This window comes from Mycetomoellerius zeteki, unplaced genomic scaffold, assembly GCF_001594055.1.
Source record: "Mycetomoellerius zeteki isolate Tzet28-1 unplaced genomic scaffold, Tzet1.0 scaffold274, whole genome shotgun sequence".
In the NCBI taxonomy this organism is placed as follows: domain Eukaryota; kingdom Metazoa; phylum Arthropoda; class Insecta; order Hymenoptera; family Formicidae; genus Mycetomoellerius; species Mycetomoellerius zeteki.
The window spans coordinates 179,963-195,848 of record NW_017257254.1 but is presented as its reverse complement, the minus strand read 5'-3'; the positions used below and the strand labels follow the sequence as shown (position 1 = coordinate 195,848).

Genomic DNA, 15,886 nt, shown 5'->3' with positions numbered 1-15,886 from the left:
AAGTATTTATATCTCGTAAGTTGTTGACACATGTTTGTGCAGCAATTGCGATACAATATCAAAAGATAAGAGAAATGGTGTTAATTGCATAAATTAATTTGGAAAGAATGTATAGATTTTCAAAATTCATCAAATAAACATACCATTCTTTCAGAAATAAGATATTTTTTTATTTTTTGAGTATTTTATTTATTATATAATAATATAATAAATAATAGTATAATAAATAGCTAAAAGAGAGTACAAATTTTTGCAATCGTTTAGAGATCGTCTTATTTTTACATTTTTTTATGCATTTTTCTTCATTGAAACCGAAAATTATCTTAATAATAATGATAATAATAACGCTCAAGCAAAAATTGATACATCGATATAAAGTTAATAAAATGATCCTTACATCGTTACGAGAGAGAGAGAGAGAGAGAGAGAAAAGAATAATTAATTTTTAAATTATTAAAACATAATTAAGCGATTTTATAATTTTATTAATTTTATTTAAAGTTTGAATCCCTGAACGGTCGCAAAAATTTGTTACTCTCCTTTAGCTATCTAAATAAAATATTCAAAATACAGTAAATGTTAAAGACAACTTGACATATATTTCAAGGTCATAGCCCTGAGTGATCTTCGGAAGGTTTTAGCTGCGCTCGTTATTCGTTCAAAAGTTATTAACAAAATAAGTTCTACTATATAAAACAAAAATTCTCTGCCATTAAAATAAATGGTAAATATTGAAAACAATAGATCCACCTCCAATGACTTCGACTTTGACATATATTATCAAGGTCATGGCTCTGAGTGATCCTAGGAAGGTACTTTTAGCCCGCGCTCGTTATTCGTTAAAGTTATTAACAAAATAAGTTTTATAAATAGAACACAAAATTTATCCCATTCATGCTGCTTACAGAAAATTAATGCGGAGCGAGTTCCACTCTATCTTCCCTGCCTAGAATCTCGCTTTGTGTTGTAAAATGTGGGGAAAAATGAGGTGAACTTCGCTCTGCGTGGAAACGAAGTACGAATAACACAGTACGAGAAAACTGAATATAGGAGAGGAAATAGCTTAGAGGCGTACGACTTTCGGAGAGGCGTACGACTTCTCTTCAAGAGGAAAGAAGAAGAAGAAAAATCAACTGATGCAAAAGTTTAATCAAAAAGAACAGGCCTTATAATTCTGAAACAAAATCAAAAGGATACATGTTTATAGGATCTTTTTTCATTATGTAAATGTCCCCCATTCAAAGTGGATCCTACATATATATTAAGAAATACTTTGTATAGTAGTTTACGTAACATTTTAATGTAAAGAAAATACTATACATCAATACTATAAATCATATGAGAAAATAGCAATTACAAAAAAATATCAAATAATAATTGAAAACCGATTTCCTGTTTCCACTAATACAGATCAACAGTTTAAAAAATGGTTAAATCAAGACATGTTTCTTTCATCTCGCATTGATATGGCAACCTCTGTTTTTTAAAGCTAACGTAAAGCAAGAAAAATTATTTCTTCTTGTGTTCTTCCATTTCTCGTTTAAGAAAGCGAGTTTTTAGGATTCGTACGACGAGATAGGCTACAAGCCCTAAAATATGTCCGGAGAAGTATAAACTTTTGTAAAAATGTATTATTTCTTGGAAGCGCAGTAATTGGAAGGGCACGCCCAGGTACGCCATGCATGTAAGTTTCGCCCACCAGAGGAAGAATCTCCAGGCCTTCTTGCCCTGTATTTCATTATGAGAAAATATTATATATAACGTGAATTAATATTTGCAGTATATGAGAACATCGCTTTAGAATAGAAAAATTTTGTTTTATTTAAAAATATATACCTTTATCTCAAGATATTTAAATAAGTTCAATCTAAACTGATAAATACTGATGATTTATATAACTCAATTTATACATTTTTTCTACAACGTAAAAGATTTTTAAGTTTCGAGATAAACAAAATTCTTCAAATAGTAATTTAAAGAAAGAATATCTTTCTAAGACGATATTCTCTGATATATTCAGGATGTTTCTTCACATAGAACGTGTTTACTAATTAAAGAAATAAAAATTACAAGAACTTTTATATATCAAATAAAAAATATAAGGTAATAATATGATTTGTTTTAATAATAATCAAAGCAAGCTTTTCATGGTAGCAAAGTGTATTTATGAAGCTTAATTAAATACTTCTGGAATAATATATGTATCCGTTTTGATTCTTATAGCTATATTATATACAGCTATATAACTATACAGGGTGTCTGATAATTAATGATAAAACTCTCGCATAGAGGCAGAATGGATTAAACTGAGATGAAAAGTCCTCTACCATTTTGCAATTTTCGCAATAGTCAACAAGATATTAATTACCAAAAATCGCTGAATATTGGTTTTCAATAACTTTTTACTCAAATATTACCAACTTTACAAAAAAAACAGCAAGAGACAAAAATTATTTATTTTCTTCTCATAAAGTTCTGAGAATTTTTTCAGATTTTTTTCAGAATTTTTTAATACCGTATTTTTTCATGTTGGTAAAAATAAGAAAATGCAGTACTAAAAAGTTGATAAAAAATTCTGAAAAAATTCTTAGAGAAAAAATTCTATGAAAAGGAAATAAACAATTTTTGTCTCCTACTGTTTTTCTGTAAAGTTGATAATATTTGAGTAAAAAATTATTGAAAACCAATGTTTAGCGATTTTTAGTAATTGATATCTTGCTAACTATTGCGAAAATTGCAAAATGATAGAGGACTTTTCTTCTCAGTTTAATCCATTCTATGTATGAGAGTTTTATCATTAATTATCGGACACCCGGTATACTTTTTATTTGTTTATAGTCAGTAAGACACGTGAAGATATGTGAAGACACTATGCTAGAGAGAGAGAGAGAGCTCAGTTTGTGACGAGAATTAATGAAATACGAAAACATCTGTAACTCGAAAATAAGATCAGATAAAATAAATGTTTATATGAATTTTTTCTTTTTGTGTTATTTTTGTGTCTCGAGTTAATTTTTAAAGTTATGCTCACATGTTATGAAACATCCCATACAATTCCAACTATTACACTAATATAGGGAATAGAAATAACTAGTTATTGTAACTGCCGTTATTTACATCTTAGTTATCTTGTTGTAATAACGATTTAATAGTGACGTTGCGAATTTTTTTATTATGTTGATAATGTAACACCAGAATTGGAACAGTCATAGTTATTTATAACGGGTTGGAAAAATCATTCGTTACCGAAAAAAATAACTTGCAATTTGTAACTCATTACTTTTTAATGTGACTTGTAATGGAATAATTTTACGATGCTACTCGTTACTTATTATATTATTTTTTTCAATGAGTAACGTGTAATGGTAACAATTTACTTTTCAAAGTGACTTTCTTAACCTTAGTGTAACCTCAGCGTTAGTTATCATTACAGTCCTAAAAAATTGCAACATCATTATCAAATTGGTATTATAAAAAGAAATTGTAAAGTAACGGAAAAGAAACTTTTCCATTCCCTGCTAATATAATAATCAAAACAATAATAAATTAAAGAAGTACGACTGTAAAATTATAAAGCAGAACTTTTTATCTTTATGCTTCATGCTATTTTTTTATTACAATGCTTTTTTCTATATGATATTTTACTTTTTTTATAAGTAAATCCTTCCTGAATTTTAATTATGGAAAATTCAATTTTTTTTGCAACTTTTAACACTTTTGAAAAAATTATTTTTTTTAATTTAACGGTCAAATAATATTCCATTTTTATTTTTTGTCATTAATAAAAAAATATAGTCATTTCCGCTTGAAGGATCCATCTTGTCCCATTAAAATTTATTGCGAAAAATAATGCCTCGGCCGAGAGTCGAACCCGGATCTCTTGCATTCCGTGCGAGTTATTAGAAATATTTATTTATATTTATCATAAATATTGCATAAAATATTTAGTCTAATAATATTTCTAATAATATTTATTATATTTTAATAATATTTCGAATAAAGCTTTATATAAAATATGTATGAAATATCTATATAACATTTCAAAAAATGAATATTAATAAATATTTATCGTAAATATTCTGTGTTGTCTGGATACCTTATCTTTCTCTATTAGATGATACCAAAATAGATTTTACATCTCTATGTTATTGAATTTACATATAGACGACTTACAAATTCATTTTCTTTGCATTGATTATAAAATTTAGTACAGATGTCCTCGAAAGGTAGATAGAGCGGGACTTGACAGATGCAAAAGTAGTAGCCTGCAGCGTAACCATGCCATAGAGCAGATAAAGTCAATGTGGCGATGGTTCTTAAACCTTTATGAGGAAATCTTTTATAAATGCACACAGCCATCCAATATTGTATGCATGTATTCCATACTTTCATCGTGTGCCTGACAAACGGAGATGATTCCACTTCCCATACATTCATATTATGCACCGTTTCGAAATCCTGTTTCTCTTTTTTCACTCTCTCGCGATCAAGCGATCTGAAAAATTATTATATTAACAGATTGCTTGCTTGTGAACTTCCTATATTCTTTGGTTACTCTGCCGAAAACAGCCGATTAAAACCAATTAAAAAAACAAAAGTAATCCGTATCGATCGGGATTCTTGCACCGAGGATAGCATATTGAAACCGATTTAATGCGCTTCATACGGATTATAATTGGATCATATGAATCTGTTTTTTCAATCATAAATTCCCCTATTCCATAAATGAAACGAAATCAGATTTAATGCAACCTGAATCCAATTTTGTTGTGACCAACGAAAGTAATTCGATTAAATCAGAATTTCTCCGATTTTGCAGACGATATTGGAATCCGTTTTAATGAAACGATAATCCGATTTTCTCGCAACCGACGAAAGTAATCCTATTTAATCGGAATTTCTCCGATTTTGCGGACGATAATAAAATCGGTTTTGAGAATCCGATTTTGCCGTGATCAGCAAAAAATAATTCGATTCAGTCAGAATTTCTCCCAGTTAGCGGTGGATTACATATTCATCCGATTATTCGGATCTGTTCGGATCTGTTTGGATTGATAACAATATGAATTAGAACGTAATGAATTTGGATTAGAAATAATCTGCGAAAGTGACATGAAAACCAATTACGATTCCTCCGGAATTGAAACCGATTACTTTTTAATCCGAGCGCGGATTGAACCGATTAAAACGTATTACAATTGATTAAAACGGATTACATTTTAATCGGTTTTAATCGGCCATTTTCGGCAGATACAAGGGATGCTATTCTGTACACGCATATAACGTTTATCGGTAGATGTTATATGTGTTTATAACGACAGTTGCGCAGCTTTTTTACTATATAAAATATCTGTGCAACTGTCGTTATGAATACATAACGAGTTATAGAATTCCGCTGCAGCGCTGTTTTCAAACATGGAAGAAAAGTCGGCAGTCTAAGGCTAGTTTTCACAATATATGGTTACCTAAAGATTAAAGGTTACCAACAGATTCATCAATGAAATTCATTCATGAATTTCTTGATTACCTTTAATCTTTAGGTAACTATATATTATGAAATTGGGCCTAAATATCAATTCTGTATCTTGCAAGGAGAAACTCATATATATGTACGTACTTATTTCACGGATTTTGATCAGCTTTTGCATGGTTATTCTGGGACATCAAAAAATAATTCCTGTGAAGCAGTGAATTGCATCTCTATATTTTTCGAGAAAATCGTGATTTTAGGTCACGAAGACGGATCGCTTTCAAACCTCTTTACTCTTCGTTTAAACGTAAATGAAATATTTGAAATTATTTAAAATTAGATAAATATACATCTCCAGCGGACATGAATGTATAAGCATAATCCGTATAGGATTCATAACTCTGTACCATCTGCGCCGATTTCTACCGCTTTATAAGTGACAACTATTCGCGAGGTGTTTCAAGTTTCGGTTGAAATCAAAGAATGTCAATTTTTTCAAAAACTGTTAATTTTCGGACCTTATATATATATATATATATATATACGAGGGTCGTTTGAAAAGTTTTGAGCCTAATATAGAAACAAGTAATTTTTCGGTCAAATTCAATTTTATTTGTCCACATAGTCTCCTTTTAAGTCGATACATTTTTCCAGCGATGCTCCCACCCCTTTAATTCATTCAAATAATACTGAGCGTCTTGCTTTGCAAAATAGGTGTCTACAGATGCGATGACCTCCTCGTTCGATGAAAATTTCTGTCCTCCGAGCCAAACTTTGAGCCTAGGAAACAGAAAAAAGTCGCTGGGGGCCAGATCTGGTGGATGGTCAATTAATTCGAATCGCAATTCGTGAATTTTTATCATGGCGACTGCTGATATTCGATTTTTTCCATTTTTACAAAAAACATTGACATTGACTGGCACAAATGACTGTCAAACAACAACTAAGCGCCGGAAGTAGCTACAATTTTCGCAGGTATCTTTCAAAGTATGTACGATTATATAGTACCAAAATTGTTTTGACGAGTAATGCCATCTTCATGTTGAGGCTCAAAACTTTTCAGACGACCTATGTATAAATTGCTTGTTTTTTTAAATATCTATCAATTCCCCCAGGTTTGAAAGCGATCCGTCGTCGTGACCTAAAATTACGATTTTCTCGAAAAATGCGCAGAGGTGCAATTTACTGCTTTACAGAGATTATTTTTGGTGCCCCAGAATAATCATGCAAAAGCTGACCAAAATCCGTGAAATACATATGTAAGTCTCTCCTTGTTAATGCTGAGAAACGACATATAAATGTAATCATGTACTATATGTATATCATTGACCAATAGAAAAGCGGTTTGCTGAATATAAATATCTCAAAATGGAATAAAGAAATCGTACAATTTTTCGATCATTTTGTAATCGTGTGGGCCCAGACCAGGTGCGGGTTGACAGCAGACTGGGTAAGCTCCTAATCCTGACATTTGGCAGACGCATTCGGCCAGCACCATACCGATAAACATTCTCAGTCGAAAACCAGCGAATGCCGGATATATGTAGAAAAATCTATAGAGGAAACAGTGCTCTTCGAACGTTACCGTTTGTGTGTACTGAAATCGAAAAGGACGAATTATTAAAATTATTGTAATGATTATTATGCTGTCACCGCATTTGCAATCAGAAAACATAATTAGAAACTCCATTTCGGATTGAGAATTAGTATGAATGGGTCTTATTGCGCATATGTACTATATACAATAATATCTCATAGACGAATTAATATTTCATAAATTGTACAACATATTTCAAAGAACTTTAGATTAACAAAATATATTGACAAGGGACATGTCACAACTAGCTTAGTTTATATCGTGTACTTAAGGTGTGTTCCGATATAGACTGCCAGTGCTGGCAGTATTGAAAAATCATTCCATTATTAGTGCGCAGCGCACAGCATCTAGTAACATCAATGACGTCATAAATGGTAGCCATTTGCCACTGCGACTACTGCTTTCGAGATGAGGCAGTTACAATAGAAATATGGCGTTGAACATGGCATTATCAACTACAACGATATCAGGCATATTCACATCAGAGTACGTATTATGGAATTATTCGGAATTGATACTGATCAAAATTATTCAATTATTCTTCACATTTCTATCATATTTTCTAGAGAAAACGGGAAAATTACGATCGGAATTCATTTCGACACGTTTCATGATAAATACCCTGGTACTACTGAAAAAGTAAAAATATTAGATCCTGAATATAACATTAAATATATTGAATTGATTAATTCTAATAACACACACACTCATCTTCGTCAGAGGTATCACTGCTTTCGTTCAATATTTCTATTGCAATCATGCAAATTTGTAACTTAACCTGTTTATTTATTGCGTGCATCGCCATGTTGATAGCACTTGAAATTTGTTCCGATATACGCTGTTACAACTATGCTGGCAGTAATGCAGTAATTGTGGAACAGTTGTCGCAGTGTACTGTGATGACGTTTACTGCACTGCCAGTAAAAACGAAACACACCCTTACTATACGGGTACTAACTATAATAACTTTCTATTGAATTGTCTTAATTTTTAAGGCGATACGTGTAAACATATACATGATATGTGTATTTAATTAATCATTTTGATTCATATTGTATCAATTTAGTACATCATTCTTTGAAGACATCGCTGAATTAAAATAATTTAATAGAAAGTTACTAGTTAGTACCCGTATCAAGTGCACGATGTAAACTAAGTCACTGTCCGTAACTGACTTGATTCACCTTGAAGTATGTTGTTAAATATAACAATAACAAATTTTAGAGTATTTTTTTACGGACAGAATCTCATGTTTAGGAAGAAATATCGCTTCAAAAAAAAAAAAAAAACGATATTTCTCTTTCAAGGCAAATATCATCGAAAGTATAAAAAAATAGAAAAAATTTTTAAATGTCCCATCTTGTATTATACAAACCCAGTGCAATATCACATATTGTATAACAATAATATTAATTGTCTAGGAGCTACTGTAAATAATAATGCGCAATAAGATTAAAATTATCCCATTCTATCACCGAAGTTTGTTTGGTTCTTTGTAATGTAATGTGGACATTACGTCACTGGGAAAGAGATAGTTTATCACTAGAAACAACACGATGAACGCCGTGATCTGTTTGAGTTTGTAATAGGTAAGTGGCCACGGATCAATGTAGTTGGAAAACGGTCTATGGAGAGAGTCCCAATACGTCCTATAACGGTAATACGGACCTGCAAAAATTAATTAACATAATTTGTATTCGAATTTTTGAACATTTATTATAATTTTGCGTCTATATGTTATTCGTCATATCTTACCTGTTAGTACACCCATATAACCAAAGCTATAATGTATCACATCCATGAAATCAATTTTCTTGAGCGCGTCGGAATTTGCTCCTTGAACATCATCGGCAGGCGCAGTTGCTGCAGAGTTGATTTCAAATGCTAGCCCGGATAGCTTTAAGGTGAGAATCATTACAACGAGATTCGTGTGAGTTGGTGGACTCGGTAAACCAAAATAGTCACCCAATCGAAAGATTACCAGTAAGTAGAAAAAGGAGAAATATAGGCTGATCAAGTGACATTTTCTGTAATATCAAAGTCTATCGAATCAATCCTGTGACAGATATAATTATATGGTATTCCGGATTCAGGAAAACCTGGATTTCTTGTTTCTTACATGTTCTATTAAATTAGTTTATAGATTATAATTCTTATCTCATGAAAATTTTCGTAAATTGAAATTTTAGTAAATGTATCGTTGAGAATATACCATATTAGCCATGATTTTCCTTTATTGGATTACCATTCATTACTTAGCTAAATGTTGAATGTTTCATTTTGAGTATGCTCTACCGATTTGCAGAATTCCATTTAAATATGTATTTTAAAATTATTTTGAGTATACTGATGTTGAACGGTATGCATTATTACATATAACCGATCGTACTATTTCACTCGTTGCAGATGCCATGTTTTAACCATGGTTATAGTTTCATAAGTTGAATGTTATAAGTTGAAAACTCTCAAGTCAATCATCAGATTAAAGATGAAAAATGAAATTTTAGTGCGCTTATAAAGTTTGTCATTTGCATTAAGTACAAAATTCAGAATATACGTCGGAAACTAAAGGCTCAATAAATTTAATATACTGTAAACAAATATTTCCTTTAACATTTTTTTTTTCAGAAATTTTATAATATAAAACACCCACCTGATGTCTATTTTAGACTATTAGTCATGTATACCTACGGTGATAGTTCTATGAAATTTAATTTTTTTTTGTGTTAGTTTTTGTGTGTATTCTAATTAAAGAACAGTATTTTGTGATATTTTATACTTTATCTCAACATATTTTGATATAAAATATTTTATAAAATATTCATTTCAATAAACTCAATTCTTATTTCTTATTTTAATTCTTTCACGCCCAATTGAATATAATATCATGATTTTTAAAAATTCATATTTTTGAAAAATAACTTGTTATCGTTACAAAAGGGATTCCAAACTGAAGACCAAACTTCAACAGTATTGTTGTTTTACCGATAAAATGTGATTTATACACATAAGATTTACAAACATCCTTAGATACTATTACACTAGTATCGCATACATATATTACATATATGTACGTATGCGGATTAGGCAAATTACTTTATAAAAGTAATTCGTTACCGTTACTCAAAAAGTAAAGAGCTGGTACAATTTTCGTTTCATTTTCATTGAATTTTGATGATTCCTCTTTTAAAGTGGCGTTCAATAATCTTACAACGAATTCGATTGGATGCACTAGTGCGCATTAACAATAAGTACGCCCTCTTTCAGTGTCATAGTATTCGATTGGTTTGCACTCCACTGGTTCAGAATCTACGTATGTTCAATTAATAACACTGAAAACGTGTGCTACACTGAAAAAAAATGTATCCAATCTAAAAAAATGATTTGTTTTGAACAAATAATTTATTTATAATACATAGTACCAATGACCAATTAATTGGAATCAAATTAAAATATTGTTTAGAATAAGTTCCTAATTTGAGATGTTTCTAGTTTGAGATATTGTTTGTTAAACAATAATAAATAATTAATTACATTCGAAATACATAAAGTAAAATGTATAAAATATTTATTTGGTAATTATAGTACTTAGAATACGGGTCCTACTCTAGAATCTTAACAAAAATGTACTCATTCGAGTTTTCACTCAAAATGAAAGAATCTAACAGAAAAAATGCGGCGGTCGGCCTCGTGAACCGAGATATAAAACTTCTGATTCTAACTTTAACCTGAACTTAAAAACAGTGGCGAATTTTAATATACGATCCAAAACGAACCAAGCGTTTACAGCACGCTGAGATTCTTTGATACCAATTGATACGCGTACCAGCTTGACCTGATACTCGTGATTCAGAAGTATCAGACCAAAATAATCCGCCAGCGTTTATACCAAGCGTATCTAGTGATTTCGTGCGGATATGGTATTTAATACGCATATCAAGTGCTCGGTGTAAACTAGTCCATGGAACGTATCAAATATTTAATCCACACCAATTTGATATGCGTACTAACCGATTTAATGGTGTAAAAAGGATCAATGAGAGAGAAGGATCACCATGGAAGACTGCCAATCTTCCTCTCATTGGTCGCATTCAGCAGACTCAACTGTTGCGGAGCAGATCCGTGAGCGCTCGCTGCTATTCTTCTAGATTATCCAATAGCAGCGAGTACTCACGGATCCGCTCCACAATGGCCGCGTTCAGCAGAGGCTGCGGTCCACTTGACGCTGCAAACGCTTCGAAGCGTTTAAGCGACCAATTAGAACAAAAAATTTTACGAATTGACTAATCAAAGAATGCTTTGAAGCGTTTGTAGCGTCAAGTGGACCGCAGCCAGACTCAACTGTGACGAAGCGAATCAGTGAACTCTCGCTGCTATTGGATGATCTAAAAGAATACACCAATAGCGCAGCGAGCGCTCACGGATCCGTTCCACAACAGTTGAGTCTGCTGAACGCGACCATTCTCTCTCCTCTTAAATGAAAAGAGATAGAGATGGCTGTCTTCCCCGGTTCCTTTCTCTTACTTTTATCGACCATTTTGACACACGGATCGCGCAGTCCATTCTGTATGTCTTTGGTTTACACAGCTTGATTTACACCGAAGTTATAAGAGGTGCGATCGAGTTGCCGCTACAAATGCTTCGAAGCATTTGATTGTCCAATTGGAAGAAAGAATTTTACTAATTGACCAATCAAAAAATTCTTCAAAGCATTCGTAGCGGCAACTCGACCGCACCCAACATCGATGTTAGGAAACTGGCCAATCACAGTCATCCCATTCTTCTGAGAAATAGCTATGATTAACCAGATTATAACATCGATATTACAACTTCGACGTAAATCGAGCGTAAATATAGTATGTCTTTGGCATAACCTGTCGTCACGAGATAACTGCAAAAAACGTGGCAGGTATAGAACGCAATCTGTCTTATCAGCTGCTGAGAGCAAAAATGCAATAGAAATCACACATAATAAATAAATATATTTTATTACGCATTTAACTTTCATTAAATAAATGCATTTTTATTAAAGAAATACATTTAATCTAAATACAGAATAAGATTTTACAAAATAGAAATGTACTTTTAATTATTTTGCACCTTAAGTGGTCAATAAATGAACAATTTTTCATTGAGGGAATTGTTCGATTTAAAAAAAAAAACTAGTTTAATATTTTGAATTCTCTATAGGAATGGTGTCAGAAATTAAACTGCTAGGAAAATACTACAAATTTTATTTTCATTAGTTGCGTTATGCAGTCTTTATATTTGCCTGTGACGGAAATTTAAATATGAGATAAATATTGATAGATATGTCGCATAGTGATGAATGGAAGAACTATAGTCCAATATTTTCGTGCCGCGTTTCTGCATGCTGTGTTTTTGCTGTTACTTTTTTGAGACAACAGTACATGTTTAATTTTTTTTTCATCATGGCGTGCAAGCACATCTTGGTGAAAATTTTTCTTATAATTTTTATATGAATTGGAACATTTTTCAGAAATACTCAGAAATATTCGGAAAGTTTACGTCTTCTCTCATAATTTTTCGTACAAGTGAATTCTGAAATATTCTGTGATTTCCCATAATAGATCCTATAATTTAAAAAAAATATTTTTAATATTTTAGATTTTATTACATTTTATCAGAAATTATATTTATAAAAAATCTTAGAAATATATATTATATATATTATATTATATATATATCTCTCTCTTACGATATTTCATAATTAACATATATGGAAAATTCTGAGAAAAGATGTAGATTTTCTGAGAATGTTCCATTCGTATAAACAATGTGTTATAAAATTATACAGAAATTCTGAAAAATTATATAAAAAATTCTGAGAAAAATTTTCGCTAGGGAATAAATTCGATTTCTGACGTTTGCCAGTATAATGATATCACGTTATACTCAGTTTTGGTTTAGTTTCTGATGACACATTGTGTCAGCATGTAATGTTCAGAATCTAATTTATGCCAATTCTTAATTTTTGAAGAATTTTTTAATAATATATCTTGATACTTTTTTTGGAACTGCTCGTTTCCTGTTGTATTTTTACCGACAGTAACTGAGATTATGCTTACTATTGCTGGAGTTCAACATAGTACGTGGCACACAAATTATAATATATGATCTTGGCAGATTTGGCGATATGGCTACATTTACTTTCCTAACCTAAAAATACTAATAATTTTTTGTACATTAAGTTATTATTAACATTATTTCTTGAATTTTTACTATATTTTTGCTATTACAACAAATTGTGACAACAAATTATATCTCTATAGCACAAGTTGCACAAAAATTGCAGCAATACTGTTGCAATATTGGCTGCGTTCAGCAAAGAAAATTAGTCAGTTAGCGCTTAGTAATTCTTTAATATAATTGGTTCCTACACTTAGATCCAGTGAAGAAGGCAAGAATCAATTATATTAAAGAATCACTGAATGCTAACTGATTAGTGATTCTTTAACACGATTGGTTCCTACACTTAGATTTAGCGAAGAACTGAAGGCAAGAACCAATCATATTAAAGAATCACTAATCAATTAGTGCTGATCAATTTTCTCTGCTGAATACAACCACTGTATGTTGCAGCAATATTGCACAGATGTTGCAATGATATCGCTGTAAATTCTGTTCTAGGATAATTTCTACTGTTTTTGTTTTTAACTGATAAAACAGATCATAACATAATGGGTGCGTTCTTTTAGGCATCGGATACAGCAGTTCTTGCAGTAATTCGTTCTTTTAGCACAACTGCACAATCGATTGCAGCGCAGATTTTCGTTCTTTTGGCAATGGATACGCAGTAGATACGCAGACGAATAGAATTAGCTGCGCAGCCGGCTACGTATCTGCGTAATCGTTTAAAAAACACGCAATCGGCAGCTCCGATGCGCAGCGACTGCCAAATCCGATGCCTAAAAGAACGCACCCATAATGTTGCATTTTGGACAGTCATCTCATGACGGCAGGCTATGCTCGATTTTTGCTGTTTTTGCTGTTAGTACTTGATATGATAAATCAGTATGGTATTCCTGCTTTTCCTGCTGCTTGGTTCTCACATATGATAACAATATGTCAGATTTCTAAATACATTTTGCTAATATGACAGCATGTCAAATTTAGCTTTGGTTTATTTTATATTTATATATTGTCAGCATATAATATTTGAATTTTGTTCTATTTATCTGAATTATTTTGCTTAATTTTTGTAGTATATTATTTTTTAGTATGTTATGATGCAGTTTCTGTAAAATTTTTGCTGTAGTTTTGTTAACGCTAGTTGAAATGACAAATTGTGCTCGACTGCCTGATTTTTGCCAATATGTAACATAAATTTGCATTGGGTGCTTTCGGCATATCTGGCTATCTAAGTATATCATATATATATATATATATATATCAGATATTAGGAAGCACCGAAAATATACAAAAATTTCATGAAAAAAATTCCAAACTAACATCACATATAGTTTAAATTATTAAAAAAAGATTGTATACAAATTTTGTGTTTTAAAATACATACTTACGTAAAATTTTAGCAGAATCAGTGAGCAATACTCTAAATGCAAGTCAATTTTATAAAAAGATTTACTTTAAAAACAAAATATATTCGTACTTCCATGATAAGTTGGTTATGATAACTGCGTTGATGAGAACGGTAACGATTGGATGCAAGACCGACAGTCCTGAAACACAGACGACTAATGCGAAGCCGAAAAGGGTCGCAACCCATTGTTTGGTACGAAGTCCTCGTATTTTACAATAGAACGGCCCGAACGCTATGGAAAGTAATAGCAATAGTACATAAATAACATCATCCCACAACATCGTTGTCCAAATGTAAACGAATGGCACTTCCTCTTCTTTTTTTATTAATATAGCACCTGATTCCCAAACGTGGATTCGATATAGTCAAAATTCCTTGATCTTAGATTAGACAAACGGCAGGAGTATAATTCATTAAACGAGCACAAATACATAACGTACGTACGTACTACCAAACATACTATCGCATCATGTCATGATCACAGACTAGAGATATTTATAGGATCTCTACCATGAAGTAAGAGAAGGAGACTCAACTTGATAGCGCGCGAAGAAAAAAAGTGGAACCGGTTTGTGCGCTGAATTGAGAGGGAGTCCGTTGAGAGGAATAACTAGAGTTCCGAAGCAGTGATGCCAACTGTTGAAGAAAGTTACCCGCTAAATTCTATTTGAAATACCGCCAAAAAACCGTCAGATATTTATATATTGAATATTGCGCTTACAATATGTACAGTATGCTTGAGTTTTATTCGTCAATTCCTCTCGAATGAAAAGCGGGGAGCACAGACTCTTGCATAACGCATAACACGTAATACATAAGAAAATGTACCAATCAAAGTCCTTCGTTTCCTTCCTTTCCATGAAATAAAGAACTCTGATTGGATGAATTTCTTATGCCTTATGTGTTATACGTTATGCAAGAGTCTGTGCTCCCCGCTTAATCCTTTAATTTTGGATGCGTCTTCCATTCCAAGCGAAATTCTTGCTGATAAACAGCTTTTGTTTTTCCTATTTTAAACTTTCAGCACGAAAGTTGGAAACACAAGTTGAAACATAGCAGAATGGCGACTGCTGCCCTCAGTCTAAGGACGGAATCCATAGTCCGGTCTTATGGTTTCTGCACACTGGACGCGGAAACGCTTGCCGCGCGGCAAAACATGACACAGTAGCCAATAAAGCCTAATTTATAATGGCCGTAACCGTTAACTTATGCTGATGCCGGTAAAGTTCAACCATAGGATTTCAATGCTTTCGTTTAT

General features: G+C 32.0%; 1 protein-coding gene across 1 annotated transcript; it reads right to left on the bottom strand.

The window, feature by feature from the left end:
• Nucleotides 1–621: 621 nt before the first annotated feature.
• Nucleotides 622–14,909, bottom strand: frj (membrane bound O-acyltransferase domain containing farjavit). Its single transcript, XM_018450269.1, has 6 exons — nt 14,698–14,909; nt 8,823–9,094; nt 8,584–8,735; nt 6,859–7,067; nt 4,174–4,495; nt 622–1,728 (listed from the first exon to the last, which is right to left on the bottom strand). Exons 1-6 carry the CDS (start codon nt 14,907–14,909, stop codon nt 1,510–1,512), a joined length of 1,386 nt encoding a protein of 461 aa, XP_018305771.1. The 3' UTR covers nt 622–1,509.
• Between the last annotated feature and the right edge of the window lie 977 nt (nt 14,910–15,886).

What these genes read in the sequence shown, in the direction of transcription:
- frj (XM_018450269.1), bottom strand. Translation starts at nt 14,909, where the DNA reads ATGTTGTGGGATGATGTTATTTATGTACTATTGCTATTACTTTCCATA. An exon ending in ATAACCAACTTATCATGGAA is followed by an intron (nt 9,095 to 14,697) that starts GTACGAATATAT and finishes TTGATATTACAG; the next exon opens with AAAATGTCACTTGATCAGCC. An exon ending in TTATATGGGTGTACTAACAG is followed by an intron (nt 8,736 to 8,822) that starts GTAAGATATGAC and finishes TAATTTTTGCAG; the next exon opens with GTCCGTATTACCGTTATAGG.